Raw genomic sequence first — 26,575 nt, 5'->3', positions numbered from 1 at the left:
GACACCAATCCCCTTCAAGCTCCTTCAGGCACCCACAGGATCTTGCTCCGCTTTGCTCCTCATGAAAGGTTTGTCATTACTGTGTTATTTTTAATACACACTTCAAGAAAAAGACCCACACGCACACCTGCGCGTGCACACACAAAGGGAAACCATTGCCAAAATATACACTATAGACAGAAGAGTCCGTTCACACTATATATATGTACAGAGTTTCTGGGCGCAGTCTGGCAGAGCACAACCAGGCTGGGGCTGAGCACGGGGTGGGATGGGGTGGATGGAAACTCCTCAGGGCTTCACGCATTTCCCCTTCTTCTCCCGCCGCTGCAGTTTCCGAAGGCGGCGTGTCCAGGCGTCCCGCCACTGAATGACCAGGCTGTTCTTGTCGGCCATCAGTCCTGGCCGGTCGGTGGAGTTTTCGCTGATCCCCATGACCAAGTACTTCTTGCTGATCTGGATCTTGGGGCACTTGCAGGACAGGTCTTTCAGGTGGATCCACAAGAAGTTGTCACCACGCTTGACCCGCTCGTCGCGGCACTTGTAGACAGAGAGGATGTTGATGGTGAACTTGGCCCAGTTGGCCACCGTCTCCATTTCCAGGATGTTCACCTGGACCACTGAGGGAAAAGAGGGGGAAGCACGGTGATGGGAAGATGCTTTGCCTTTGATGCTTTGGAGATGGGAACTGCTTGTCCCCAGCAGCCCCACCCATCGCACCTTTGGGAGGGTTGATTTGGGAACCCCTCTCCATGCTGGGTGCTCCCCATCCCCTGGGATGTCTGCATCTCCCCCACCCACAGCCATTCTGTGGCTGGCCCTTGACTGGCTCTGTGGCAAAGCCCAGTGTGGCCTAGGGAAGGAGGAGGTCCTTACCATAGTCCTTCTTGCAGTACTTTTTCATGTTAATCTTGTAGTTGCCCTTGGCTGGCTTGCAATAGGAGTCACAGTCTGCAGAGGAAGAAAAGAGAGTTGAGCACTGCGGGGCTTGAAGAATGTCAGGTCCCGTCCCACCGCAAGAGAAGAGGGAACAGGGTGGCGGGGACAGCAGCAAGACCCAGCCTGGCAGAGGCTGGGGGGTGCTTCACATCTCAGCACTCTCCAGAAGGCTCCTGAGCCAGGGGCTGGGCTGCTGCTGGGGACGGGGGTCCGGCAAGTCCAGCTGCCCCCCTGCAGCTCACAGGGGCTGGGCCTTCAAATCCTAACACAAACACCGACATCACGTCAGCTGGGAAGAGAAATCAAGTGGCTTTGCACCTACAGAGCAAACTGGGTCACCTCCTGTGCTGACGGTGATGGTGTCCAGTGGGATAAATCAGCACAGGGGTGGTGAAGGGAGCCTGGGGACTCTCCTCCAGGACACAGAAGGGGATGGATGGGAGAAATGCAGGTGAGGTGATAGTGGCCACCATGGAGACCAGGCAGGGACCATGGCCAAAGACAGTCAATCAGGACAGCTGTGTCTCTGCAAACCTGGGCAACGTGGGGAAGAGAGGACTCAGAACCAACTCCACCACCGGCCCCACGGGGAGGGGACCCAAAGGAAGGTCCAACCCCAGGCCAAGGAGGTCGTGATACTCAGAGGTGGTGGGAAGAACCCTCATGGGGCAGCCACTCTAAAGACCTGCACCTCGATGGTGTCCTAAAAGTGAGGGACTCAGGCCAGGAGAAGCAGGGGTGTAAGGGAAGCGGCTCTGCTCTGTTGTGTTGCTTCTACTCCCTGAGCATCCCCTGCTCAGGCTTCTCCAGGGTAGGCCACCGGTCTGTCCATGCAGCATCCCTTCCTGCTGTCCCCCAGCTCTCAGGAGAGACTCATGTCCTCAAGGAGGCTTTTTTCTTCGCATTTCTAAAGACCCCAGATTTGCATCTCAAGCAGAGGGAGGGCAGGGAATGCCTCTTTCCTTCTCCTCAAAGGCTTTGATCCCAACAATTGCCTGAAGCAGCCTGGTTCTCCTCCTTTCTTTCCCCCTGCCATCTTCCTTTGAACATCTCAATTTGTCTCTTTCCGAATGGCATGTTTTTTCTAAGCCCATCTTTCTTCTTTTCTCTCCCTCTCTCAGGTTCTCCCTCCAGCTTGGCCCTGTGTCCCGGGACAGAGCCAGCAGTCCCTGAAGTTGTCTTTGTTTGCGCGTTGCCACAGCGATCACGGGATGGAGACGAGGGTCTGGGGGAAGATGGGGAATAACAGTGCCCTGTGCCAAGGGGAGGAGGAAAAAAGAGGAAAGAAAGAAGCCCAGGAGCACGAACTTGCCCTGGGCTCTGCTGCTCTCCTTTCTGCCCAGCTCCTTTTTATCGGGAACTTTGTGCCGCCTGTTCCATATTTGTCATCGATAGAAGCGGCGCAGCACGAAGCTAATTCTTGGCAGAGGCGTGTGAGCCATGATTCTCGGCTCAGCACCCCCTTGTGCCAGCACGCTGCCCCTCTGCCTGGGCTGGCAGTGCTGCCCTGGCCCCGCTGCATCCCCTGGGACAGCGGAGGGGGCGCAGCTGCTGAGTGCACTGAACTGCTCGGCTGTGGTGCCGAAGATGCCCCCACCCACTGCATCCCCTGGGCTGTGCTACAGCCCTATCCCAGACACCCCTTCATCCCCTGGGATGTGCTACAGCCCTAGCTCTGACACCCCTGCATCCCCTGGGATGTGCTACAGCCCTAGCTCTGACACCCCTGCATCCCCTGGGCTGTGCTACAGCCCTATCCCAGACACCCCTGCATCCCCTGGGATGTGCTACAGCCCTAGCTCTGACACAATGCTCCATCTTTTCTTGCTACCTGAAGGGGACTTCAAAAGGGAGCTCCCCCTAATTTTGGGAACTGCCCGGCAGGACAGGTGCCGTCTTCCTCCCCAAGTAGAGCAGAGGAGCCTGTCTGTGTGCCCAAGCAACTGCCCTGGCATGGAGTGGGGGAATACCAGGCACTTTTTGGGGCTGGGGGCAGGGGTGCCTGCTGCAGGGTCCAGCCTGGGTCCTGGCCCTGTGCAAGCCTTCAGTGAAGATGCAGGACCCGTGTGGGTTTGCAGTGCCCCACCGCTGGAGGCGGGAGGAGGCAGATGGTGCCCGGCGAGCACAGCACGGGCATCTCCCGTCTCCACGGGGAGAGCATGTGTGAGAGGCGGCAAGTTTGCACATCTGGTTTACTTCTCCTAAACTTGAAAAAAGAAGGAATATTTTGTTTTAAGAGAGATGTAACTTAATTAGGTGTTATGGCTGCAAATCTTTTACTGCTGACTTTGAATTCCTTTAAAGCCCTGCTTTGCGCTCCACAAGTTTTGTTAATTCTGCTAACAGGGAACAAGGATTTTTTTTTTCCCCACTAAGTGGAAAATATTTTCAAATAATAATAATAAAAATTACGAGAAGTGGACCCAGGACGTTTCTCTGCTGAGCCAGTTGGCTGCTTGGGCAGAGAGATCAAAGCTGGACCTCAAAGGCTTGGGAGGGTCAGAAAGAAAGCTGGGAAGAGCGATGCAGAGGATGGCAACGTCAGTGAAAAGCCCGGACGCAGCCGGGGACAGGACGTCAGCAGGGAGGAGGATGGGGAGAGGGGGGATGCCCAGCACCTGAGCACAGCAGCCCCAAACAACGTCCCCCTGTTCCTGCAGCCCAGCACGTGCTGCCAGAGGCAGGGAGGGAGGTGGGAAATGGGGGGAGAAGAGGCTCGGAGGCTGCCTGGGGTGGGAGGACCGTGGGGCACTGGGGGGCTGCGAGCCCCCTTGGAATGTGTTCTGCTTGTGGAAGAGCCTGGAGGTTCCTAGGGGAGTGGGGTGCAGGCAGCAAGCAGGGCGCAGGCAGTGGGTCAGGGTGCAGGCAGCGGGCAGGGCGCAGGCAGCAGGCAGGGTGCACCACTGGGGCCAGCCGTGCCCACAGCACAAGCACGTGGAGGCAGGGTGCCCCAGGCAGAGCTGGGCAGGGCACCATCACCTGCCCCATCTCTGATCCCCCCCCAGCAAAGGGGGCAGCAGGACCCCAGCCAGGTCCCCTGCTCCCCCGGTGCAGACTCTGGGCAATAAAGATATTCGAGCTAGAAGCCAGAAATCTTAAAACAACAAACCCACAGATAAAACTAGAAGCAGTTTAAGGCAGACCTGCTCTGCTAAAACAAAGTAAACACTCGGGTCTCCAGTGCCATTTATTTTTACGCAGCTGAAAATATAAGACATCACTCTAAGACTGTTCCTATTTATAAAGCACTGGAGGGGAGTCACCTTGATTAACTCTGCTCCATGTGTCACTCTCTGTTTGCAATAAACCCGTCCAAATCCCCCTTTCCTCTCCCTTTTTTTTTTTTTTCCTTTTCACAAAGCCTGTTATTCCCAGCTCCCTCCCTCTCAGCAGGCAGGGCAGGCAGGGCAGGCAGGAGCAGAGGCGGTGGTGGTCTGCCCTGTCCCACACAGCCCCCCCAGCAGTGTTACCATCACAGACAGCTCAGCTCTTATGGTCATCCCATCACGCGAGATGCACACACCACTGAGGACCAGGTCTCCTCCACTGCCGTAGTGTGGAGTAGAACCTCTGCCAGATCCATGCAGGGCTGTTCCACTCACATCCCAGTAACACCTCCCGTTCCCTGGAGCCTCGGCAGAGCAGGGCTGGGAGGGCTGAAATGTGCCTGTGGGCGCAGGGTCAGCACCGGGCTGTGCAGCACTCCCAGCCTCTGCATCAATATGTGTGATGTGTGTGTGTACAGGGGCCAGCACGGCTCCATGAGGAGCCGAGCTATCGACCTCCTCCCACACGTGTCACCCCTCCATCCCCATCCGCACGTTTTACTCCTTCCATAGCTCCGTACCTTTGACAGCCCTTGTTCCAATCCCCCTCCTACAGCCACCAAGTGCCTGCATGCGGCTGCAGGGACCATGCTGGAAGATGTCCCCAAAAGGTTGAGGAGCACATCACAGGCATTCACAAACCTGGGAAGGGGCTATTGGCATTTTCCACCCCTAAGGCAGGGTTGCTGTGGAAAGGAGAACTGGGGAGAAGGATGCACGCAAGGCACCTGGTCTCCAAGGAGTGTGCTGGCTCTCCTGGGACGGACATACCCCAAACAGGGCATGAGGAATCTCCTTATTAAATATGGGCATGGGGAGCTGGAGGTGCCCCTGCTCTCCTCCCAGGACCATGTGCCATGGCACGGACTGGAGGATGGTGCAGGATGTCTATTCCCCCACACTAGCATGAGGGAGAAGAGCAAGGTCTCGGTGACTGCAGGGTGAAGGGTGACCCGAGAAGGAAAAGGCCTGCTTCTTTCTCTAGCTTCTCCCCCTTGACATGGCTTGGGATCCCTGCAGAGGCACAGACACTGCGATGGCTGGGAACAGCCACGTTACGGTGCCAACAGGACTGCGGAAGGAGAGGGGGGAGAGAAAAGCCCTGTTATGGCCCCATCTGATGCAGGGCATGGGGTGTCTCTGAAGAGCTGGTCTGGCATCAGCACAGCCCATGTGCTCCCGCTGCTGTGACCACCACGTAGGGCACGGAGGTGCCAGGAAGACAGAAGAAATGACAGGGGGTGGCTAATAGAAGAGGGGCAGTTGGGGAGGAGATGCAGAGCGGATGCTTTACCTCTTCTGCCATGGCATCTGCCGGGCCACATCCTGCAGTGCCGGGGAGGGCTGAGAGTGGCGGCGGTGGCACAGAGTCCAGAGGCTGGCACACCACTGTGTGGTGCTATCAGCATGTGCCATGTCAGGGTGAGAGCTGAGGGCACCTTGGTGGGCCCTGGCAGCTGTGGCTGGTCTGGAAGAGGGACCCTGACCTACTGCTGCAGGCAGCATCCATTCACCCACCAGTGCCCAGCCCCAGCCGAGCCTCTGCAGGAGCACAAGCAAACCTGCAGCATGTGTGGAGATGTGAGCCTCGCTGCTCCGGCCTGGGGAAGGTGGCGCTTGAGTAGTCTAAGGACAGCTGCAGAAATGCCTCCCTCGCCCCTGCAAAGCCTGCAGCCTGCCACCGGAGCTGCCCCCCTCTTCTGCTGGGTGACAGCAGCAGTGACATTGATTGTTCGATGGTCCCATCAAACCTCAGAGCCAGGACGGGCAGCTCAGACTCAGACACATCACTCCTCCAGACCTGGGTGGGGTGAGCCCCGTGTCACCCATGTCCCAGGGAGACCTGGCAACCCCGGCGCTGCTCAGAGAGCCACTGCCCTGCAGAGGTAAAAGGCACTGAAGAGAAACTTCCCTCACTGGCACCAATAAAAGGAGATTTAAAAAAGCCAGCACCCAAGCACCCAATGAGCCACAGGTGCCATACACCACAACCCCTGCCACAATCTGCTGTGGGGCGGCAAGGTCCTGGCAGGCTGCATCCCTGCTCTTCTGCTCGGAAGGGATGGAGAAACCCTTTCCCGGTGGGCTCAGCCCGGGACGGGGAGCACTCACCTGCAGGCGCCTCTGTGCTGGTGACCAGGGAGGTGGGGTTGATGGCAGGGATCTCTGGAAGAGAAAGGGAGAGACGTCTTAAGGAAAGGGGTCCCCAGCTCTGGGGGTGACACCTGGACATGTCACCTTGCAGAAGGCTTTCTTTTGCAAGTGGGGTGCAGAGGGGATTTTGTGGGTCACTTGCAGCAGTTTGCTAAGAGGGATGGGATGAGTCTGACCTGAATATCACAGGCCATTAAATAGACACAGAGATGCCCAAACTGAGCTCAGTAAATTGGGACAGGCTGAGATGCTCCAACTCCCAAGAGCCCTAAGTCACTGCTGCGGAGGACACATGCTCCAGGGAAGGATGCTCAGCTCACCTGAACTCAGTTTGGGCATCAGATGGATGCTCTGCTGTCCTGAGCGTGCTCCAGGCTGCACAGCACAGGGATAAGCGTGGGCAAATATCACACTGTCTCAGGACTCCTGGTAACAAAACCTGGGGGAAGTTCTGTCCTAATTCTGTCCCCAAGAACAGCAGAGGGAGAGAAGCCAGTCCCGCCAGCTCACTCCCATTGCCACCGCTCCAGCAGTACCAGCAGATGCTGCAGGGTGAGAAATTGTTCCTCTGCCGCTTGGATCAAACTCAGAACCACTGCAACAATAAACGTGGTTTTATACTGACCACAGGATCTGGCCTTGCCCCAGACCTGGCTTGCTCAGGGCTCAGCTGCAGCTGAAGACACGTCCCAGCAGAGCTGTGTCAGCTGGCTGAAGCACTAACTCAAGGGGTCTTTCAGAGCCTCCCAGGCTGGGGCAAAAAAGCATGGGTGCCCCCAGAAAGTGACCCAACCATCCTGCCTTGACCACCTCCTGGACCACAACCGGGTGGATGGGCAGCCCCTCAGCTCTCATCCCACCCACCACAAGGGATCCCAAGGAGAGCATCTCCTGGTGCTGGCAAGGGTCCCTGAGCGCAGGCAGGGCACGGCGGCACTCACTGATGCAGGGGGCCACGGGTGAGCGGCTCTGCTGGTAGCCCTTGGCACAGCGGTTGCAGGTGAGGCCGGTCACACCGTCCTTGCATGGGCACTGCCCCGTCGTCTGGTTGCAGGTCTTGCCGGCGGCACCGACAGGGTGGCAGTCACAGGCTGGGTGGGAGAGAGAGAAGAGGTTACGTGAGAGGTGATGCACAAGACAAATCCCAAACTGGACGCAAGATGCTGCCCCTGGAAAGGTGAGGGTGACATGGGTCCTTCCAGTGCACTGGTGGAAAGCAGCCACTGGGGTCAGCACAGCCAAGATCCATGGGTCCAGACTGTGGCCCCACGTGTGCTGCGAGCAGCATGGGAGAGCAGATGAAGGGCTTGGCCAAGGCATGGCCTCTGCTGATGGGGATGCTCAGGATGAACCCCAGGAGACCCCACAGCTCACACAGGCACTTGCAGCTGCCAGCTGGCATTTAAGGTCTGGACACCAGTAGAACAGCTTCTTCCTGCCTGCTTTGCAGACAGCTGCTCCAGGGACAGCCCAGCAGGTGTGAGGCAGGAGGAGGGATTTCCACAGGCAGCCCCACGCCTCCTGCCAGCCTTGTTCTGTGCAAGCAATGGGAACGGGGCTCACATGGGGCCATGCAAACCCTTGTTCATGGCCAGGGTGGGACTGAAGGCACTGTAGGGGCAGAAAGGGGACAGATACATGCCCAGGTCTGCTCTTCCCCCAACTCAACCCTGGGGCAATGCTCCTGTCACAGCAGTAAAAGGCATTTTCTCCACTTGCTCTTCCACTTCTGAGCTTTCCAGTCCAAGGAGCTGAACCAACACTGAGCTCTTACACAAACTTCAGCCTTGTTTTGATTTTAGGATGGTCTGAAGAAGATTTTCTTGATGCTTCCCAAGCTCATGACCCTCAATGCCCACCCTTCCTCCTGGAGATCTCAGCTAAAGTATGTCCCCATGGCTTTCCACCACAGCTTCCCCAGGGAAAAAGCCACACCTGAGGTGGGTGAAAGTTGGGTCTCCAACCTCAGAACTCTCCATCACCAAAGTGACTCTCCATCACACAGCACTGGATGACGGGACCCACCAGGGGTTGCCTATGAGGGAAGGAGAAGCTCACTCAGAAGAGGATCTTCCCATCTGCCTGCCCCGGGCTGGAGAAGGTTATCTCAGCCTCCATCAGTGTAAGAGTTGAACGTGATTCCAAAGCAAAACAAAAACATCCCCCCTCCTCCCCCCCCGCCTGCCCTCACAGCCCCCCGATGTTATCATTTCCCTAATTTTCACCAGATGGGACTGGTGGGAGCACCACGGTGCTGCTCCTCAGGCCCCCTCCTGCACGGCCAGAAACCAGAGCAAGCAGCCTCTAATGGGGACCAGATGCTTCATCCTTATCAGATCTTGGCTGAGACTGGAAGCGGACGTCTTTCTGACAAGGATATTTTGGGGGCTCAGCTGTGATAACAAATGGCAGCGAGCAAGGGAGTCTTGGCATGACGTGAGGCCGTCGGAAACACAGGGTCTTTCTTCAACCACAACAGGTTTGTTGCCTGCCAGGGCGGCTGGCTCTCCCTGCTCTCCTGCAAACATCCACTGTCAGGTCACTGGGGACGCCCCAAAGGTCCTGAGATCAAGGCATGGTCCTGCCCTGGGATGTGAGGAGCAAAGTTGGCAGGGATGGTGCTTGGCCAGCCCTGGATGACCCATGGAAACAGCACTACTGCTTTGCCTGGAGGAGAACAATGAGCTAACCACCCTCTCTTGAACCATTGTGCTACAGCACATTTCAGCTGCTTCAGGTGCATCTGGATGGTCTCCCTATGTCTACTCCTCAGGGCTCTTCTGCATGGGCTTGGCTGGATCCTGGGGCACCTGGAGGAAGCAGGTGCCTTTGACAAGCTGGCAGGTACACCTCTTGGAAACCATCCATTGCTTTGTCTCTTTTCCGCTAGCAAAGGTTTGGGTTTCTGTTAGTGGGGCTGGGCATGAAGCATCACCCATCCTCATCACCACCCGTGCTGGAAAGAGCAGCCCGGTGCTACCAGCATCACCCCAGTGCTGCCCTGAACGAGGGGCTCTCACCCCACCACCGGTGCTCGCAGTGCTCCCAGGGCCACAACACCCATCCCCAGCCAGTGAAGTCCAACCCACCCTGGAGCAGCTGGGCACGAGCACGGCCAAACTCCCGCTCGTCTGAGAGACGTAATGGCACAGGAAGAGCTCGGAGGTCCCTGCAGCCATCACACCTGCTCTGCATGCAGCGACAGACATTCTGTGCCTGAAAAGATTTATGGCCAAAGGCACACTTCCAGCAAAGATTTATACAAGCGCTTAGCTTCACACGTTGTGGATAATCTCTTGGGCCTCAGCGGTGTTTTCCTGGTGTAAAGTCGAAGGATGGACATAAATCTCAGCACAATCAGGATCCAATTCATCTAAGCAGATCCCTCTTCATGCACTAGAAGGCAGCTTTCAATGACTCCTGATATTTTACCTGGATCAGCAATTAAGGCAGTTTTGCTCATCTTACGTCCACAACAGATGAGCTTGGTCTCTGCCAGACCACCCTCTGGCCCCTCACCTTGCCGTGGTGGGATTTCCTGCAGTTCCATGAAAATTCTGTCACTCCAATGGGAAGAGCATCCCAGGCAGCACTCAGTGCTTACCCAACCAGTCCCACATCCCAGCATGACCGCATCCCACCACTCCAGCTGGAGCATCTCCATCCCTCCTTGTCCTGCCATGACCCACCAAGGGGGGTCCCATCCCAGGACCCCATCCCAGCAGTGGGGAAGGCAGGACAGGCACAGCACAGCTCCCTGCCCGCTGCCCACACACCGAGCCCTGCAGCTCACAACCCTGCTGGTTGCCAGGATCTGGCCCACAGTGCTTGAATGGTGGATTAAGTCACTAGTTTGGAGCTTAACTCATCGAGCTGCTCTTGCCAGAAAGCATGTCTTGCACCTAATATTGAGAGTATTTTTGCGTCTTAAGGCTTAGCTGCTACTGCTTCACCAGTTTTCATTGGAGAAAGCTCACAGTTTACAGCTTTGTTTAAATTATAGGGATTAATGCACAGCCATTCTTTATTTGACTTTTCAATTACCACCATTGAATTAATCCTGTAGGTTGTTCTGCCTTTTCCATCCTCCCAGCTTTTCCGTCTCGCAGCGTCCAGCAGTGACGCCGGCTGCTGGCGGACCGGCGGCTGGATGGAAGAGCTTGCCTCTCTACTTGCCAGCCGGTGGCCGAGGGCTCTGCTCAGTTGCCAGCAGGAGATGGGGGCTTGTGCAATCTGCAGTCGATATTTTGGTATTTTTTTGATATTTATTTCAAAGACTTTGCCTCCCAGCAGAGACAAACCATGGTTGGATAATTATTTAGTAACATGCTTTGGGGTTTGTTTAATAGTTCCTGGCCTCTGGGCTAGCATTTTGCCTCCTGAATACGAACCGAACTTCATTCCTAGGGCCTGCAAAATCTGCCTTTGCTGGGATGCTCAGCTTCTGCCCTGGCCCAGCACTGCGGTGGGTACAAAGACCTTTGTTCAAAGCTGCACATGTCATTTCACAGCAGCTTGCTCCATGCCTGCTTTTACGATCTGCTGTCACGAGCCTTGCTTTTCCTTCTCTTTCTTTCTTCTTGCAGGAGTTTAGGTATTTGAGCTGTAGGTACAGGACATATCTTTGGAAAAACCAAGCCCAAACTCTCTTGTCACATCTCTGTGTATTTATATATCTCTCTGGCAGCACCAGCTCTTGTTCCTGGCACCGGGCAGGCTCCCAGGTCCTGCTCCAAGGAGCTCCCAGTCCCAAAGGATCCACCACTGGCTAAGTACAAGAAAGGGGTAGAAACGCTTCTGCTTTCCTGAAGGAGGGGCAGCCAAAGCAGCAGAAGCATCAGGGATTTTATTACTAACTCAGTTCCCTGAGGTAGAGCCAGGAACCGGCCCCCAGGACCCAGGGTACCGCCTTTGCTGCCAGATTCTCCTCAACATATGCACCGTGGCGGGGGATGGCCCTTTGCACATGTTCATCTGGCGGGGCTGAACCTGTGCAGCATTTCCAAGCCGCCAGCAAACCCTGCCAGCCCTCCGGAAGCGGCACCCCCGGGCTGGGCTGGCAGAGAGCTGCTGGTGGCTTGGCATGGGGACGGGCAGGGGAGGGAGGTTTGTCTGCCTGGGGGGACCTGCTGCAGCTCCCCCGCTCCTCCGCAGCCCGAGCATCGCCCGCTGGCATTTCTCCTGCCCAGCAGCGTCAGCCCTCGCCCTGTCCCACCAGCTCCTGAGCACCCCAGGATGCTCTGCCAGCCCATTCCCTCCAGAGGAGCCACCTTGAATCTGAGACGCCTTCCATCACCTTAATGCTCCACCACTGCTGCCCAGCCAGGATGGTGGAGCAGGACTTGCCCTGAGAGATTGCAGGCTGCTGCCTGCATTAGGCAGGAGCAGGCAGACGGAGGCAGCCAGGGCCCCTCTGCTTCCTCCATCCTCAGCCCTGAAAACAGAGGGACCTGAGCCACGGCTGGGGTAGGAATCACTGCACCCGCTGTGTCCTCGGTCCCACAAACCCCTATCCACATGTTGAGCCGGGCCATATTCCAATACCCTCCTCCCTGCTTCCAGCACAGAGCCAAATCCTGCTTGTTTTATTTACTATTATTTTTTTGCTAAGAGCTCTCTTCCCTGGCTGGAGCAGAAACTGAGACCTCAATGCCCAGCCCAGAGGCAGCACTGGGGACCCCAGGTCCCACAGGGAGTTAACGCCTGCAAAGCTTCCACTTTGCTTGGGATTTTATCACATAATTTCTGTGGCAAAAGTAGAAAGAGTTGGTGGACCAACAAGGAGCAGAAACTCCTCGTTCAAGGAGGTGTGAGGAGGTTGGGTGCTGCTTGCAGAGGACGTGAAGTGGGGTGGAGGTGGCACGGCCACCCCAGCACCCCTAGAGCCCCAGTGCCAGTTGGGGTGAGCCAGGGCTGCCCATGAGCCCCCAGCGCTCAAGGAAAATCCTCATGGAAAAGGGAATTTTGCTGCAGCTGCCCCAGTCCAGCGGTGCTGCAGCAGGAGCTGGGGGCTGTTGCCATCCCTCCGTGGCCTCAGTCAGAGCCAGGACTCCTTGCAGGAATGGAACATGGCCCAGGATGCTGTCCTATTGACCTTGGGGATGTGCTCCTCCTCCTCTTCCTCTCTCCCAGTGCCTCCCAGTGTCACTCCAAGGATGCTGGCACCTAGCACAGCTTTGGGACCTGGCACAAGCCCCATCAGTGGCAAACCCTTGCTGCAGCCGAGGGGCTGCCATAGCCCATAGCCATAGCTATAGCTGTGACATGGCTTGGCCAAGGCCATGGGGCTGGGAAGTAGTGTGTGGTCCCCTGGGGACAAGGGCTGCCGAGGTGGGATCGGCCAAGTCAGCTGCTCCGGTTATTAAAAATGATTAGCTCGCCATTTGCTAATGAGCTGGCTGCGGGCAGGGCTCCCCCTGCCAGTGCCTGCTCAGCCGTGCTCCCACTGCCACCACAGCATCAGTCAAACGTGAGAAGTTTCTCCCTTTGCTCCGTCCTCTCCACTGCTCCCGTGGGAACAAGGATGGGGAGAGGCAGGGGTGGCTCACACAGCACAGGCAACAGCAGGATTTTACTGATTACATCCTGGACCCAAATGAGCCGTACCTACAAACAACACTAACGCACCTGAGAGGGGAACCCCAAAGGCCAAATCCTTCAATTCAGGTCTGTGGCCACAACATTAATGGTCCAAAACCAGCTCCAGTGGTTCCTGTAGGCCCTACATAAACAAGCTACAGCATCACGTCCTCACAGCAGCAAAGGTGCCCAGAGCCCACGCAGCTGCTCTATGCACTGGAGGGGATGCCACACTCCCTTCTGTGAGGGACTTGTAATCTAAGCTAGAAAAAAGGGAGATCAGGGATGAATTCCTGGCCTCAGAGCAGCCGTTGCCAACCTCCTGCCTGCTCCAGTGTTTCAGCCTGGATCCCGCCAGTCCCTGGGGATGGGCAAGGTGTTTTCTTATCTCAGTTTCTTTGGTGAAGCTACTGTGTTGAAGCTTCACAGAGGAAAAAGGCTCCACAGAGGGGGCTGAGCGGGGAGAGATAAGAGAAACCAGACAGGCTTGGCCAGGAAGTAGAGGAGGAAGAGAAGAGGTGCAGGTCCCATGTCCTTTGGCACAGGCTGGGGACCTTCTGAGGTCAAACTGCAGCTTTACGGCTTGGAGCCAGCGGAGCTCCTGGCCAGCTCTGGGACAAGCCACCCTGCTTGCAGGCACCGGGAGCCATGGTGCTCAGCATCCCCCCAAAAACAGGTCCCAAGAGCCACCCCATAGCTGAAATGCGTTCTGTGGGGTCCTGCACCACAGCCCAGCAGGGAGACGGAAACCTCCATTGGCGTCCTCAGCCCTTCCAGGCAGGGAGGCCATCACGGGTCATTTTGTGAAACAGCTTGAATGCTTCCAAGCATGTCTATAGCCTAGACAATGTCAGTGTCAGAGATGGGTTTGCAGCACATTTAGTCATGCGCCTTCTCCATGCCCAGCATCTCTCCAAACACCAACTGCGGAGACTATAACTGCAGCCACACCTGGACCTTCCCGGGATGGATGGGGCTCCTGGAGCCTGATCACTCCCTGCCTGTTGTCCTCCCCATCCCTTGGGGAGATGCTGGGTTTGAAGTGATGTCCCTGCCTGGTGCCTTCGAGGTCACACAGATGACCAGGGTGATGGAGGCTGGAGGCGACCTGCAGCTGCCGGAGGGAGCAGCCAGGCTCCGAGCAGAGCAGAGGGATGTCCCAAGGAGGGGAGGGAAGAGCAAGGAGACCAAGAGAGATTATATCATCCATGCTTCGCACACAAAGAACCTCCAGCTTACCTTTGCAGGCCTTGCGGTCCGTGATGGACTTGCTGAGGTCACGGTAGAAGCCCTCCTTGCAGTAGTGGCAGTGTCGCCCCGCAGTGTTGTGCCGGCAGTTGAGGCAGACGCCACCGCTCTTCCTGCCCGAGAGCTTGTAGAGCTCCATGTTGAAGCGGCAGCGCCGGGCGTGCAGGTTGCAGTTGCAGGCTGTGAGGGAAGGGGAGAGGGTGAGGGCTGGAGGAGAAACTTGGCAGCCCCCCTGGGTGGGCTGGAGCTGCCCCGCTGCCCCCTGCTGCTGCTGGGGGCCAGGGCTGCCTGTGCCGGGGGAGCAGGATGGGCATGGCACAGCTGGCTCCAACGTGCCGTCCAGATGTGCGGCATCCGCTGCCCCATGGTGCTGGTGCCGGGAGGTCAGGGTGGAGGAGAAGGAGCATTTGTATGGACGGGGCAGCGCTCAGCTGAAGGCAGAGATTTGCGGGATGGAGGGATGCAGCCGGGAGGTCCGGCAGCGCCAGCCAGGCACCTGCAGCCCTGCTGTCCCCCTGCCTCTTCCCCGGCAGCCGGCTCCAGTGACAGAGCCCGGCCGGCTCCAGGCAGGACCTCGTGCCAGGGGCTGTGACAGCATTGCCCCTGCTGCCTCACGGGGTGCCAGCCTCGACATCAGCAAGGGAGCCCCCAAACTCCTTATCTTTAAGGCTTTACCTTGTGTACATGAGTACACACACAAAGAAGTCCACAGAGCAAGCCATGTGTGCGCACACACACACGTGCACACACACACACAAGCTCATGTGCACACAAACATGGACACATTAATGTGCCTGCACACAAATATCCACGTATCATGTGCACACATACATGCACACGCACGCACATGCACACAGATGTGCACAGAAGTATCCACATACTGTTATATGTGCGCACACGCAATTATGTACACAAACATGCATACTCACATGTGCAACCACACACATTCATACAAATGCTCACATGTACATACGTACACATGCACAAGTATGTGTGCACAGACACACACGTGCACGCTCCTGCAAACACACATGCATGCTATTTTTTCATTAGCCACAGGAACTGCGCAGCCCCCCCGGCCCAATTCCACGTGTGCGAGATAAAAAGGCAAAGCATTGCCCACTCCTGCTTAACGCTCTCACAAAAAGATAATGGGAACAAGATTTCCTTCGGCAAAATGTGGCGCCCTCCTCCCCCAGCCCCGGCCCCCTCCCCACGCTGGTAAATTGAGGTTGGGTGAGAGTTTTTCCAGGCGTACTGTGAAATTCATTAACGTGTCAGCCCAGATTTAACTGCTGGGGCCTGGCTTGGCGGTCGTGTGAAGTCGCCTCCCCCCCGGCCGGCAGCGCCGGTGGGAGCTTCAGCCCATGCAGATCAAACACTGCCTCGTCACTCCGGCCTCAGAGATGCTGGGGGAAGAAAGCTGGAGCAAACCCCAGCCCTAAAAAAAAAGAGCCTTTTTGGAGGCTTAAAGGAGTTAAGCGAGAGGTTGATGCCGGCCTCGGTGCTGCCGGCACCACATGCTCAAACCTCAGCTCCCCCCAGAGCTCCCCCGAGTTATGAGATTAGTGTAAAAATCACATGGCAGGCATCAAAATAACAGCCTGGCATGGCGGTAGGTGCCTTTAGGGGCTTGTGCCTTTTAAGCTTATTTTTTTTCTGAGGTGCCGGTGAAAAACAGAGGCTTTTGAGGCTAATTCTGACATGGGGCTAGGCAATGGGATGCAGCACCTGGAGGGAGAGCAGCACATACTGCCTGTGGTCCCAGGCAGCCTAGGATGCTGCAGTGCCAGGGATGCTGCTGTGCTGGGGATGCCGAAGCTCGGCTAGGCTTTGCCAGGGCCAGGAGAGACGAGGTGAAGCACCCCAACATCCAGGCTGCTCTCGACCTCACCAGATAATGGGACAGGGACAAGCTGGGGTGGTTTGTGCTGCTGAGCAGAGGCACGTAACTGCAGCAAAGGAGCAATTTTGTGAGGGTATTTCCTTGCATCACTGAAAGACCAGTTGGGTCACCACACAAGGCAGTTTTGCCATCCCACTGGGAATGCTCAGGGCTGCCCCCGTGAGCCCCCCGGCATCCTCTGGGGAAGGAGAGGAGACGTCAGCCCAGAGGGGGCATGATGGGCAGCAGAGGAGAAAGGTCAGGTAAATGATTCGCTGCCCTCAGCGTGGGCCTCCAGTTTAATTGGTGAGAGAGTAACTGGCTGTGGACTTTTCATGGCACCACCGACCCTGCCGCGGGCTGGGGGCCCTGCCAGCTGGCACATCCCCATCAGCCCTTTTTCTGGGAACCTGCCGCAAATCCTCCCAGGCGCCAGCTTTTGGGGAGAAAACACCTCTTGCTGCCCAGCATTGTCCCCTCTGCCCGCAAGCAGGGATGCTGCCTGCTCCGGGTTGTCGCTCCCAGCCCGGGTTGGGTGTCAGCAAACCGCCCCCACCTTAGTGGGAGCCCAAGCAGGATTTTGGCACAATCCTGGCCAGCCAACACAGGAGACCTGGCTGGGCTTGGCCAGGCTGGGATGGGTGGCTGTCCCCTGCTCGGGGACAGGGTCACACCAGCACGCGTGACCGTCTCCTCACCCCCCCGGCGCAGCCATCCAGCACTAATCAGGGCAGACGGGTCCCCCCTCTTACCCGGCTAAATACTTGCACTGTTCCTCAGAGCCGACTCAGTTGCAAGCTCTGTCTGTCTCCCGTTAATCACTAATTAAAGGCTTGAATGTTCCCTGCTGTTTGGGGTATTAATAAGAATTTAATTGCACAGTTTGGGGCTAATTACGTGGTAGCTCACTTCCGCCCTTGTACAGTATGCCCAATTAAACAATCATATGATCAATTAAACAATCACAAGATCTAATAATTTGCAATAATAGACTAATTAAACGTTGACACCGTGCAATGGAGTAACCTTCTGTCCCCATTTTGATGGTGTTTGAACCCGTGCCCAGGCCCTGGCTGCCCCACAACCTCTTCTCCTCTGGGCTGCTGTGCACAGAGGAGCCTGGGCCAATGGCACGAGGGGCTTTGGGGGTCCCAGCAGGGAACGGGCAGTGCGGTGCACCGGGGCACACGCATGGCCCGTGATGGAGCCTGCAGGGCAGGAGCAGGGCTTGCCACCCCTACAAGTTCCCTGGGAATAATTAGGGAAGGCAGCCGGCTCAGTGAAACCCTAGACCGGCTGCTGCTTCCAACCCACAGCGGATTCGAGCTATGCCCCTGCTTTGGCTGGAGCAGAGCCCAGCTGGGGTGGCAGGGCAGGATGGGGCTGAACCCACGCCCCAGGGACGGGAACGGGGACGAGAAAAGCTCCTTCCTTCCCTCCCATCCACACTGCCCCTCCATCATGGGGAAGGTGTTCAGAGGGAGGGGGGCCGGGGCTCACACCTCTGCTGCCAAGGAACAGGAGGAGAAGCAGAAGCAGAGAGCCCTCCTCGAGGGGCTGCGAGCTGAGAACAGGGGCGCGACGGACAAGGCCGAGTCCCTCCAGCCCTATCTCAGGAGGAGCAGGACTCAGGATGGTCAGACAAGTGTTAATCCCCTTCACTGCGGTGGCTCCCTCCCCCCTGCACCCCAGATCCGCTGGGATGCTGCACCCCATGGGGAGGAGATGCCCAGGCAAGGCTGGCAGCAGGATGCGCCTGCTTGCTCACTTCCAAAAGTCATCACCTACCACAAACCCCTTCCCCTGCTCTCCCCAGGGAAGGACCGTGGCTGGTGCTGCCGGGAACCTGCCGGTTTCCAGCACACCTGCTGAGGAGAGGGCGAGGAGCATCCCACTGCAGAGGATGTGGACAGGGAATGGGCTGCAGATGTGACTGCCAACAAGCAGTACGGATTCTGCTCCATGGGACAAAACAGCCCAAGCCAGCTCACTGAGGGATTTCCAAGAGGTATTTTGCATGGGAAGCACTGAGACAGAAATAGAAAGCAAACATGTACAGGAAGGGGCAGAGGACACAGGGGAGGCACGTGGGATTCTCCAAATCCCATCACAGCTCCAGGGATGGGTGTTTTCAGGCAATGGCATCGCGGATCAATCGGCACAGCCCCCCCACCCAAAGCAGAGGGAGCAGCAGCCAGCGAGGGCTTCCCAGGAGAGCGCAGTCCCTTCCCTGCCAAGCCCCCCAGATCAAAGTGAGCCCCATGCATTATCCCGGTGCTCCAGGGAGCGCTCCCGCCGTGGCCGCCACAAAGGGAACAAGAGCTCCCGCATAACCAGTGAGTGCATCAATTACTTCCAGTGGCTGCCTTGTGCTAATCCGCTTCCCCCCACTCCCCAGGCCGGGTGTTTCAGGGACAGCCTGCCGAGGGGGTGACCAGGCTGCCCCGAGCAGCTCTGCTTGTGCAGGCAGGGACGGGCAGCGGCGGTGGGAAGGAGGCGGTGCAAGTCTGCAAGAATAAAGCTGATGCATCACACAGTGGGGCTTGGGATTTTGGCGATTGCACTCCCACCAGCCACTGTGCCGGGATTATCCTTCGCTGAGCCTGACCCGGGCTAAAAGCTGGGGGGACACATGGATGGGGACACATGGATTGGGATACGTCTCTCTCTTTCCTGCCCTTCTTTTTCCCCTGTTTCAGGCAGGGCACATAGAGCATCCCAATATTGGCAAGGCAATCTCCTGCTTGACACGCAGCCCTTTTGGGGGTATCGGGAAAGACCCCTATGCCCGTGGACCGATGGCACCACTCTGTAACCACCAGGCACGGGGCCACACACCCTGCAGCATGGAGCTGGCACAGAGCCCTCTTGCCAAGCCAGCAAAGTGGCAAATGCACTGTCACCATCCTGGCTGCGATATCCCCAAAGCTGCCTGCTTACCAACGTCACGCTGGCCCCCATAACCCTGCAACACGGAGATGTCCCTGCAAATGCCACAGTCACCCTACGGCAACTGTGGTGGGGTGCACCCTGCACTGATGCTCAGACCTCAGATGTCGCTGGGCTGTTTCACCTCTGTATTTCCCCACACCAACCAGAGGCAGAAATTCTTGTGAAATAAGAAAAGTTTGTCCTCACTCCCAGCTGCATGGATGGATGTCCCAGCACCATGACACAGTGCAAGACATTAATTTGTCCCCATGGTGGAGCAGGCAGAGACTCCCTTTTGCTGGAGGGGGACAAAGCCCCATGCAGGGTGCTGGGGAGAACAGAGGTGACATCCCAGCATGACCTGGGGCTGTACCAGCCCCATGGCTCCATCTGGATCCAGTTTTGGGGTGCTGCAGCCCCCTGCCCCGTAGCCGGTGCTGGACACCTGCATCCATCCACCCTCCTCCTCCTCACCCCTCCTCGTCCATGCATGACCTTCCACTACCACGAGCCAGCACCACCGATGCCCAGCTGCAGGACTGGAGTCTGAAACCTCGAAGCCCCTGAGCTGAGCAAAGGGAACTTCCCGGGCGGCCTCTCCTTTTAATTGGTGCTAATTGCTGCGTCTGTTCGTGCTGGCTGGGGAGATGTCATTGTTGAAAGGCACAGAGGGGAAGGCTTGGGGAGCTAATCCAGCTTTCAGCTGCTAAGCCCTTCAGAGGCGGGTGATGGAGAAGCTCTTTCAGGTCCCTTCAGAGAGGGCACAAAGCCCGAGAGGGGAAAGGGAGAAAGAAGGGGAGCGAATCAACAGGAAAAACTACTTTCACACGCAGCTCGGGGAAGGGTCTTTGTGCACCGGGCTTGTCAGGGGGGAGCTTGAAGGGACCGTGCTGGGCTCCCGCCTCCTCTGCTCTTCCTTGTTTATCTTTTCAGCCCCATCCGCCAAAAGGGTGACGCAGCTCGGGGCAGGGATGCTCAGGAGCATGACCCTGTGGAGTGGGACCCTTGCCCTGTGATGGATGGACAAGATGGGCAAAGGGACAGGAAATCTGCAGATGCTCCCCCGAAATGAGCTTCCTCCAGTTTAACCCCTTCCGTGCCAGCAGAGCCACCTCCACTGCCACCACGCTGCTTTACTGGAGGATTTGGTGGTGAGGAGGTGCCACAGGAGAGGCAGCCATTGGGTCAGGGTCCTCCCTTTGTCCCAGGACGGTTCCATGTTTCACCCACCAGCTGGAGCCCTCTCCTGCCCGACCTGTGGCAGCTGGAGGCAGCAGCCATGGGCAGGGTTGGAGTTGAGGGTGGATCTTTTCTCTGAGCTTTGCTCCAAAAATCATCTTTCTGAGACAAGTGGGAAAACGCGAGGACTGACACATTCCCACAGGGCATGAGGTGTTTTAAAGCATCAGCTCTGGCACTTGCTTTGAATCTGCTGCCTTTTTAGCCATTCTTAGAAGAAATCCACTGTAACATATATATATATATTTAAGCCAACAGCTGGGATCTCAACAAGACATCGATCACAAATACTAACAAGTCCCTCTGCCCTCCGGCACATCCACCGAGCCTTTCAGGGGCTGATTAATGGTACAGCCTTCCCTTGTCTCCATTCTCCCACCACCCCCTGGGACCCAGGCTCCGGTCCAGGAGGAGTGAGAGGCTGTTCCTCCCTCTCCCAGACCTTCACAGGGCTCTGGCATCCCCCAGCCCCATCCCAAATCATGACAAAAGGCAAAAACTTTCATCAAAATCCCACAAAGATTCACGAGGGGGACAGCCAAGCAATGCCAGTTTGATGTTTGGGAAATGTTTCATTTCGATGATGATATTTTTAACTCGTGGAAACCTTTGCAAGGACAGACAAGCTGAAACCACCACACAAAGCACCATGCCAGACCGAATGTGAATGATAAAGTGTTGAATTGTGGTATCTCAAGTATTTTCTCAGTCTCTGCCAGGTTTTGCTGCTTGCTCCCTGTCCCAAAGGACATCTTGCAGAGGACCACCACAATTCCCCCTCCCAGCCCAGGGACAGCCAGTTTGCTGCCCAAGGGAAACATGTCCAGCCGGGCATCCCACATCCCACAGCGAGGTTTGTTGACCAGCTGGAAGACAGCAGTGTTTTTTTGGAGGGTTTCGGTGCTTTGGCTCATAGTCAAACTACCACACCCCTGGGGGGCACCCATAGGAGAGACAGGGCAGATGCTTGAGCCTTTCCCAGCCCTCCAGCGAGGAGGATGCTCCCCGGCATCTCTGGACAAGCACGCTCCATTGCTTTGGCTCAGCACCCATCATTTCCTCCCTCAGTGACTCGCTTTGTGGTTTCAGCCCCAGTGAAAAAAAAAAACAAACCAACGTTAAAAAACCACTCACCCAGACACTCGTTGGCCTCGCGGGCGCTGGCCCGCTGCCAGGGCCGGTCGTAGTGGAAGGGCTTGCAGCGGTCGCACTCGGGACCCTCTGTGTTGTGCTTGCAGTCGCACACCAGCTTCTGCTCCTTGTCCTTCACGCAGCGCGCCGCGTGCCCGTTGCATTTGCAGCGCCCACCGACCTGCAGCTCCCCCACCGCGTAGTAATAGGGGGTCGAGCTGGTGCCCCCCTCCTCCTCGCCAGTGTCCCGGCCGCCCAGGTCGCGGAAGAGATGCGGGCGGCTGAAGACTACACGGATGTCGGTGGCCGTCACCCAGTCCTGGAGCACGGGGCTGCTGTCGAAGTCCTGGGCAGAAGGTCGCCCGTCGAGGGTGCTGAAGGCAATGAGCCCACCAGTGAGGGGGTAGAGGTCGGTGAGGCCGTCGGTGCAGAGGGCCTCCTGCTCGTTCTGCTTGGTGACGGTGGCTTTGCTGGGTTTGCCGTAGATCTTGCGGCACTGGGAGGAGTAGTACTGGTATGGCACCCAGGTCTTGCCATAGTCCATAGACTTGAGGATGGCGGTGGACTCAGGCCGGGGTGAGCAGAACTGAAGGCTGACGTAGACCACCTCGAACTTCTTGCCGAGGGAAAGGGTGAGGGTGACGTTCTGAGGCGAGTGGTGGAGGGTCTCTGAGCGCCAACACGTCATGTTGGAGGCGGTGTTGAGGTCAGTCAGGTAGGCGGGCGGGTGGGCTCGGCGGGGGTCCGAGGCGTTGCAGTGCCGTGTTGGGGGCTTCCCGCAGGTGCTGGAGGCTTGAACTTCCTTCCCAAAGGCAGCATTGACGAATTCAGGGATGCAGCGGCGAGGGGTGCCACTCTCATCGTAGCAAGGATCCGGGGGGGTCTGCTGGGCTACGAAGGGGTTCACTGTCTGGGAGAGGCCCAGCATGGTGGTGGTGAGGAGCAGGCGCAGGAGCTGCAGGACCTCCATCCTCACAGGGCAAGGGAAGCAGCTCCTCCCTGGGGCAAGAGCAAAGAGAGTGAATGGCGCTGGCAGCCCTCTGGGATGGGGAACACTCATGTCTGGCCCTCAACTCATGCCCACCTTCCCATCCCACATCTACTGGTGCAGCATCCTGGAGCAGGGCAGGGAGGCGATTACTTTGCGGTGCCTTATCCACAGCAATCCCTCGCTGCTTGTCAGCAGGAGCAAAAATACCGCTGGAAATGGCAGGAGCTGAGGTTTGGAAGGAGGAGGTTGAAATCAGGGGCTAGCCCTTCCCTGGCTGCTCACAAACTCTCTCAGGAGAGACAGGAACGTTCACACCTGCCAGTGGCCCTGGCTGTCACGCACAGCTCAGAGACCCCTGTCACCTGCTGAGGAGAGGTGGTGGGGAAGAGCTGGGGAGACCTTTCAGCTGTGTCAGTGGCTGCAAACCTCAAGTTGTCCAACTGCAGCCCAAGACAGCTCCCACTAGCACAGGAGAAAGGAGCAGCAGCAAAAACACCTTGCGGGGACATTTTGCAACAGGCAGGAGCTCGCCAGGATGAAGTCCCAGCTCTCAGCTGGGGCCGGTGCCATTTTCCCTGCCATGACAGAGCCCCAGCAGCATTCTGCTGGCTGTGGGCACAGGGCTTTCTCCGAGCCGGGGGCTGGATCCCTTCCAAATCCCACAGCCACACTACCTGGGTATTCCCACTGGCTAAAGGGGGTTATTCTGGCCTCACCCCCAGGAAACCCAGGTCTGGGTCTGGTCTGCCTGTTAACGGAGGGAAAACCAAGGACCAAATGCAGGGTTTGGCTGGGCTCCTCTCTGGCCAGCTGCAGCACAGGGCCAGGGGATGCTGGGTGGCTTCCAGGGGACATGGCCCATCTCCTGCACCGCTGGCTTGGAAGAGGGACCGTAAGGGCACGTCCCCTCCTACTGGCTCTGGCTGCACCAGGGACATCCCACAAGCTGCAGATCGGCCATGCCCCATCCTGAGCATCGTGCCAGCTGCCACGGTTCACACGTTTACTGGAGAACAGCCCCGGGCTGCAGCTGGTGGTAGAGCCCTGAGCTGCCCAGCTGGGGGTGGCATCAGCCTGTCACAGCCACCACCCTGGGCTCTAGGCTCTACCAGCCTGTGCCACAACCAGGGCAGGCGGAAGGGATCCCCTCCATCATCCCCTCTCCCACTAGTAAATCCTTACAGGGTGACTTGGGTTTTGCAGTTCGCTCTCAGGAACAAAGCCCAGTGCCGGCAGCATGACCCAGTGTGGCAGAGGCTGCGTATCTGCAGACCCCAACCCTGCTCCTGCCTGTCTGGCTGCTCACTCTGGTCAAAAGGGGCTGGTAGGGTACAGCCTGTTTCAAATGATCTGCGATTTTTTTTGGGGGGTGGGGGGGAGGTTTTCCCTTCTGAAAAAAAAAAAAAAAAAAAAAAAAAAAAAAGCTGTGGCTGTGGAATAAAGCTGCCTCTCTCTGGGCTGCCAAACCACTAATGGGGGGAAGCTCCTCCCTTCCCAGCCACGCTCAGCCAGCGCCAGAGCCCATGCCCACCAAGGAGGGAGCAGGGACAGGGGTCTCAGCCCTTCCCTGGACATCTCCCCCAGGACAAATCCTGGCCCTGCCACCTCTGTGCTGTTTCCTCACTGCTTAATCCTCTGCTAATGGAAAAGGAGATGCTCACTGCTTAAAAATCAACGGCTCCCTTGGTGGTCTCTGGATCCCCCACTACCCAGCAGTGCCTCAGAGCCTTTCAGGAACAAGCCACCCCATGGCTCAGCAGCTGGGCAGCCGGCAGACAGCAAGACAAGGGATGCTGTCCCTGGAGCGTGTGGAGCAATGGGAACTCCCCACTCAAGGAGCGCAACATGCAGGCGAGGGCTGTGGGAGTAAAGAGGGGAGCAGCAGGGAGGCAGCAGTCACCGCAGCGCAGGAAGCACCATGCCACAAGTACCAGGCTGTGAAGAGCATCCCCTGGGAGCCCCAGCCCTGCTGCAGGCAGCTGCCTCCTGGGCAAGCTCCCCTGCATCCGCCTGTCCAGGAACTGTTGAGCCAAGACAGTGCCTGGCTAACCCCCCCCAACGCAATCCTGATGGGACCATCCCCAGCACCTTCCTGATGCTGAGCAGTGGGCAGCATGGCAGAGCCCCTGCCATCCCACAGTCAGAGCCCTGCTCCTGTACCCACAACCAGCAGAGTGAGCTGTGAAATGCTGACAGACACCCCCTGCAATGCCCAGCGAAACCTGGCCATGCACATACCTGCAGACACCCAGCACATCTCCTCCAGTCTGGTGATGCTGCCAGCCTCCCGTCATCCCCATCCCACCACACACCCATAGAGGGAGACCCAGCTGGGTGCAGCCACCACCACCTCCCGTTCCACCAGCCCCAGGGCAGCATGTAGCATGGGGACAACCCAGCAGGAAGATCTCTGCACTGGGAGAAGAGAGGAGAAAGCCCCAGGGGTGCCTCAGCAGCTGCATCCATCCACCCCAGGGCAACTCAGGGTGTATCCAACAAGGCTGAACCCTGCCAAGGAAAAGTCTCCTCTGCCCACCACCTCCTTCTGCCACAGGGCAGCAAGGGGACACGAGTAGGGCCATACTCAGGTGTGCCACCTGCAAAGGCCTTTTAATTTCCCATTTGGTAAGACACAAAGGTGTTGGGAAATCCTTGCCCAGAGGAGAGAGACAGTGCCCAACGGCAGCAAAGGGAGAGCCCAGAGGTGAAGGTGTTACGGGCAGGGCTGGGACTCGGGCTGCTTTTGAGGCACATGAGGAATGAGCATCTCCTGCCCATCCTCCCTGCCCTGATGGGAAACTCTGTCCCTCCCACCAGCCATACCAAGGCACAAGCCCAGAGGTCCAGTGCCCAACTTTTTGGGGCTCTGCTCCTGCTGGGGAGCAGCCGCCAGGGAGCCAACATTCACCCAGCAGCGCATCGGCGCTGCGGAGGCAGGGCATGAATGGAAATCATTATCATCTGTGAGACCACACACAGGCGTGCACGCTCCGCGCTCGGCTCACCCCATTATCCCGCTGAAAGAGAGCCGGGGCCGGTGGTCTCTGCAGGCCTCACCTCCGTATCGGAGAGGAGGGTGAGCTTCAATCTGCTCCCTTTTATGCATATTCAGTGTGACCCCGGGACTGCAGGCAAGCTGCCAGAGAGGCCTGGGAGTGGGTATTTCTCTCCCCAGCCCCCATCTGCCCCCGCTTTCCACTTCCCATCCCAGTTCAGATCAAATGGAGACGCTGCTGACTAAGCAGAGAGCAATGGGATGAGCCTCCAGGCGCCGAATCCAGCCCAGCACCCACGTGGATCTGGCACGAGGAGGAACATAAGCGATGGGGTGCATTACCCAGGGACAGCATCCTGAAGGTGTCCCCCGCAAGGCTCTCGGGTGGCTGCCAGCTCCTGGCCGCCACCAGCACCGGCAGGGCTGAGGGGACACAGTGGCAGGGCTCACCCTTCCCGAGGAAGCGGCCGCCCTCCCGGCTCCTCCCCAGAAGCGGCTGCATTTTTGAGGTGGGCGATTTCCTCACTCCTCCGCTCGGGGAATGCTAACAGCCATGCGGTTTGGAAGGAAGTCACGCCGCCGTAGCGCTTCAGAAGTGCTTTAAAAAAATTAGCTACCGCATCCAACGCCTCCACACCCCTTCTCCCTACAGCAACACGCTTCCCAAGGCGACCGGTGGCATTTCCCCGCCTCACAGGAGGCTTGTCGGGGCGATGCTCCAGCCCTCCACGTGTTCTCCTTCCCATCGCCTTCCCGGGAAGCAGTGCTGCTAAGAGCAATGCTGGGCACAGACGGATGCCCAGAGCTCTGGGTCTCCCAATGCCAAGCCATTCAGTGGGTGCTTGGTCCCCAATACTGAATGCACGAGGCAGGTGCAGCAGGTGAGCCAGGGCAAAGAGAGCAAACTTCCCCAAATACGGATGCTGGTGCCTACAGCAGGCCCAGGGTCACCACCCAGCAGACCGGGGCAGCGGCAGCTTTGCAGAGGTAATTACAGGATTAAGTGGAAAAACACGGGGTGGGGAGGGAAGGGGGTTATTAGCCAGATTTGATCCCAGGACCTCTGTGGCGCGGGAGCAGCCTTCTCTAATTAAAGTGGAGGAGGAAGGCATGAGCTGCCTGAGCAGCGCTCCACCGCAGCTCTGCCACTGAAAAATGTG

General features: G+C 57.6%; 1 protein-coding gene across 1 annotated transcript; it reads right to left on the bottom strand.

Annotated features, from left to right (window-relative positions):
• Nucleotides 1-288: 288 nt before the first annotated feature.
• On the bottom strand, nt 289-26,195 carry NTN3 (netrin 3). The gene is made up of 7 exons (XM_074158636.1): nt 26,152-26,195; nt 21,433-22,436; nt 14,235-14,423; nt 7,358-7,507; nt 6,375-6,428; nt 874-948; nt 289-617 (listed from the first exon to the last, which is right to left on the bottom strand). Exons 2-7 carry the CDS (start codon nt 22,397-22,399, stop codon nt 289-291), a joined length of 1,764 nt encoding a protein of 587 aa, XP_074014737.1. The 5' UTR covers nt 22,400-22,436; nt 26,152-26,195.
• Nucleotides 26,196-26,575: the final 380 nt, after the last annotated feature.

The sequence above is a fragment of the Numenius arquata genome, chromosome 14 (assembly GCF_964106895.1).
Source record: "Numenius arquata chromosome 14, bNumArq3.hap1.1, whole genome shotgun sequence".
Classification (NCBI taxonomy): Eukaryota; Metazoa; Chordata; class Aves; order Charadriiformes; family Scolopacidae; genus Numenius; species Numenius arquata.
The sequence above is the reverse complement of the archived record's forward strand: the minus strand, read 5'-3'. Positions and strand labels throughout refer to the sequence as shown.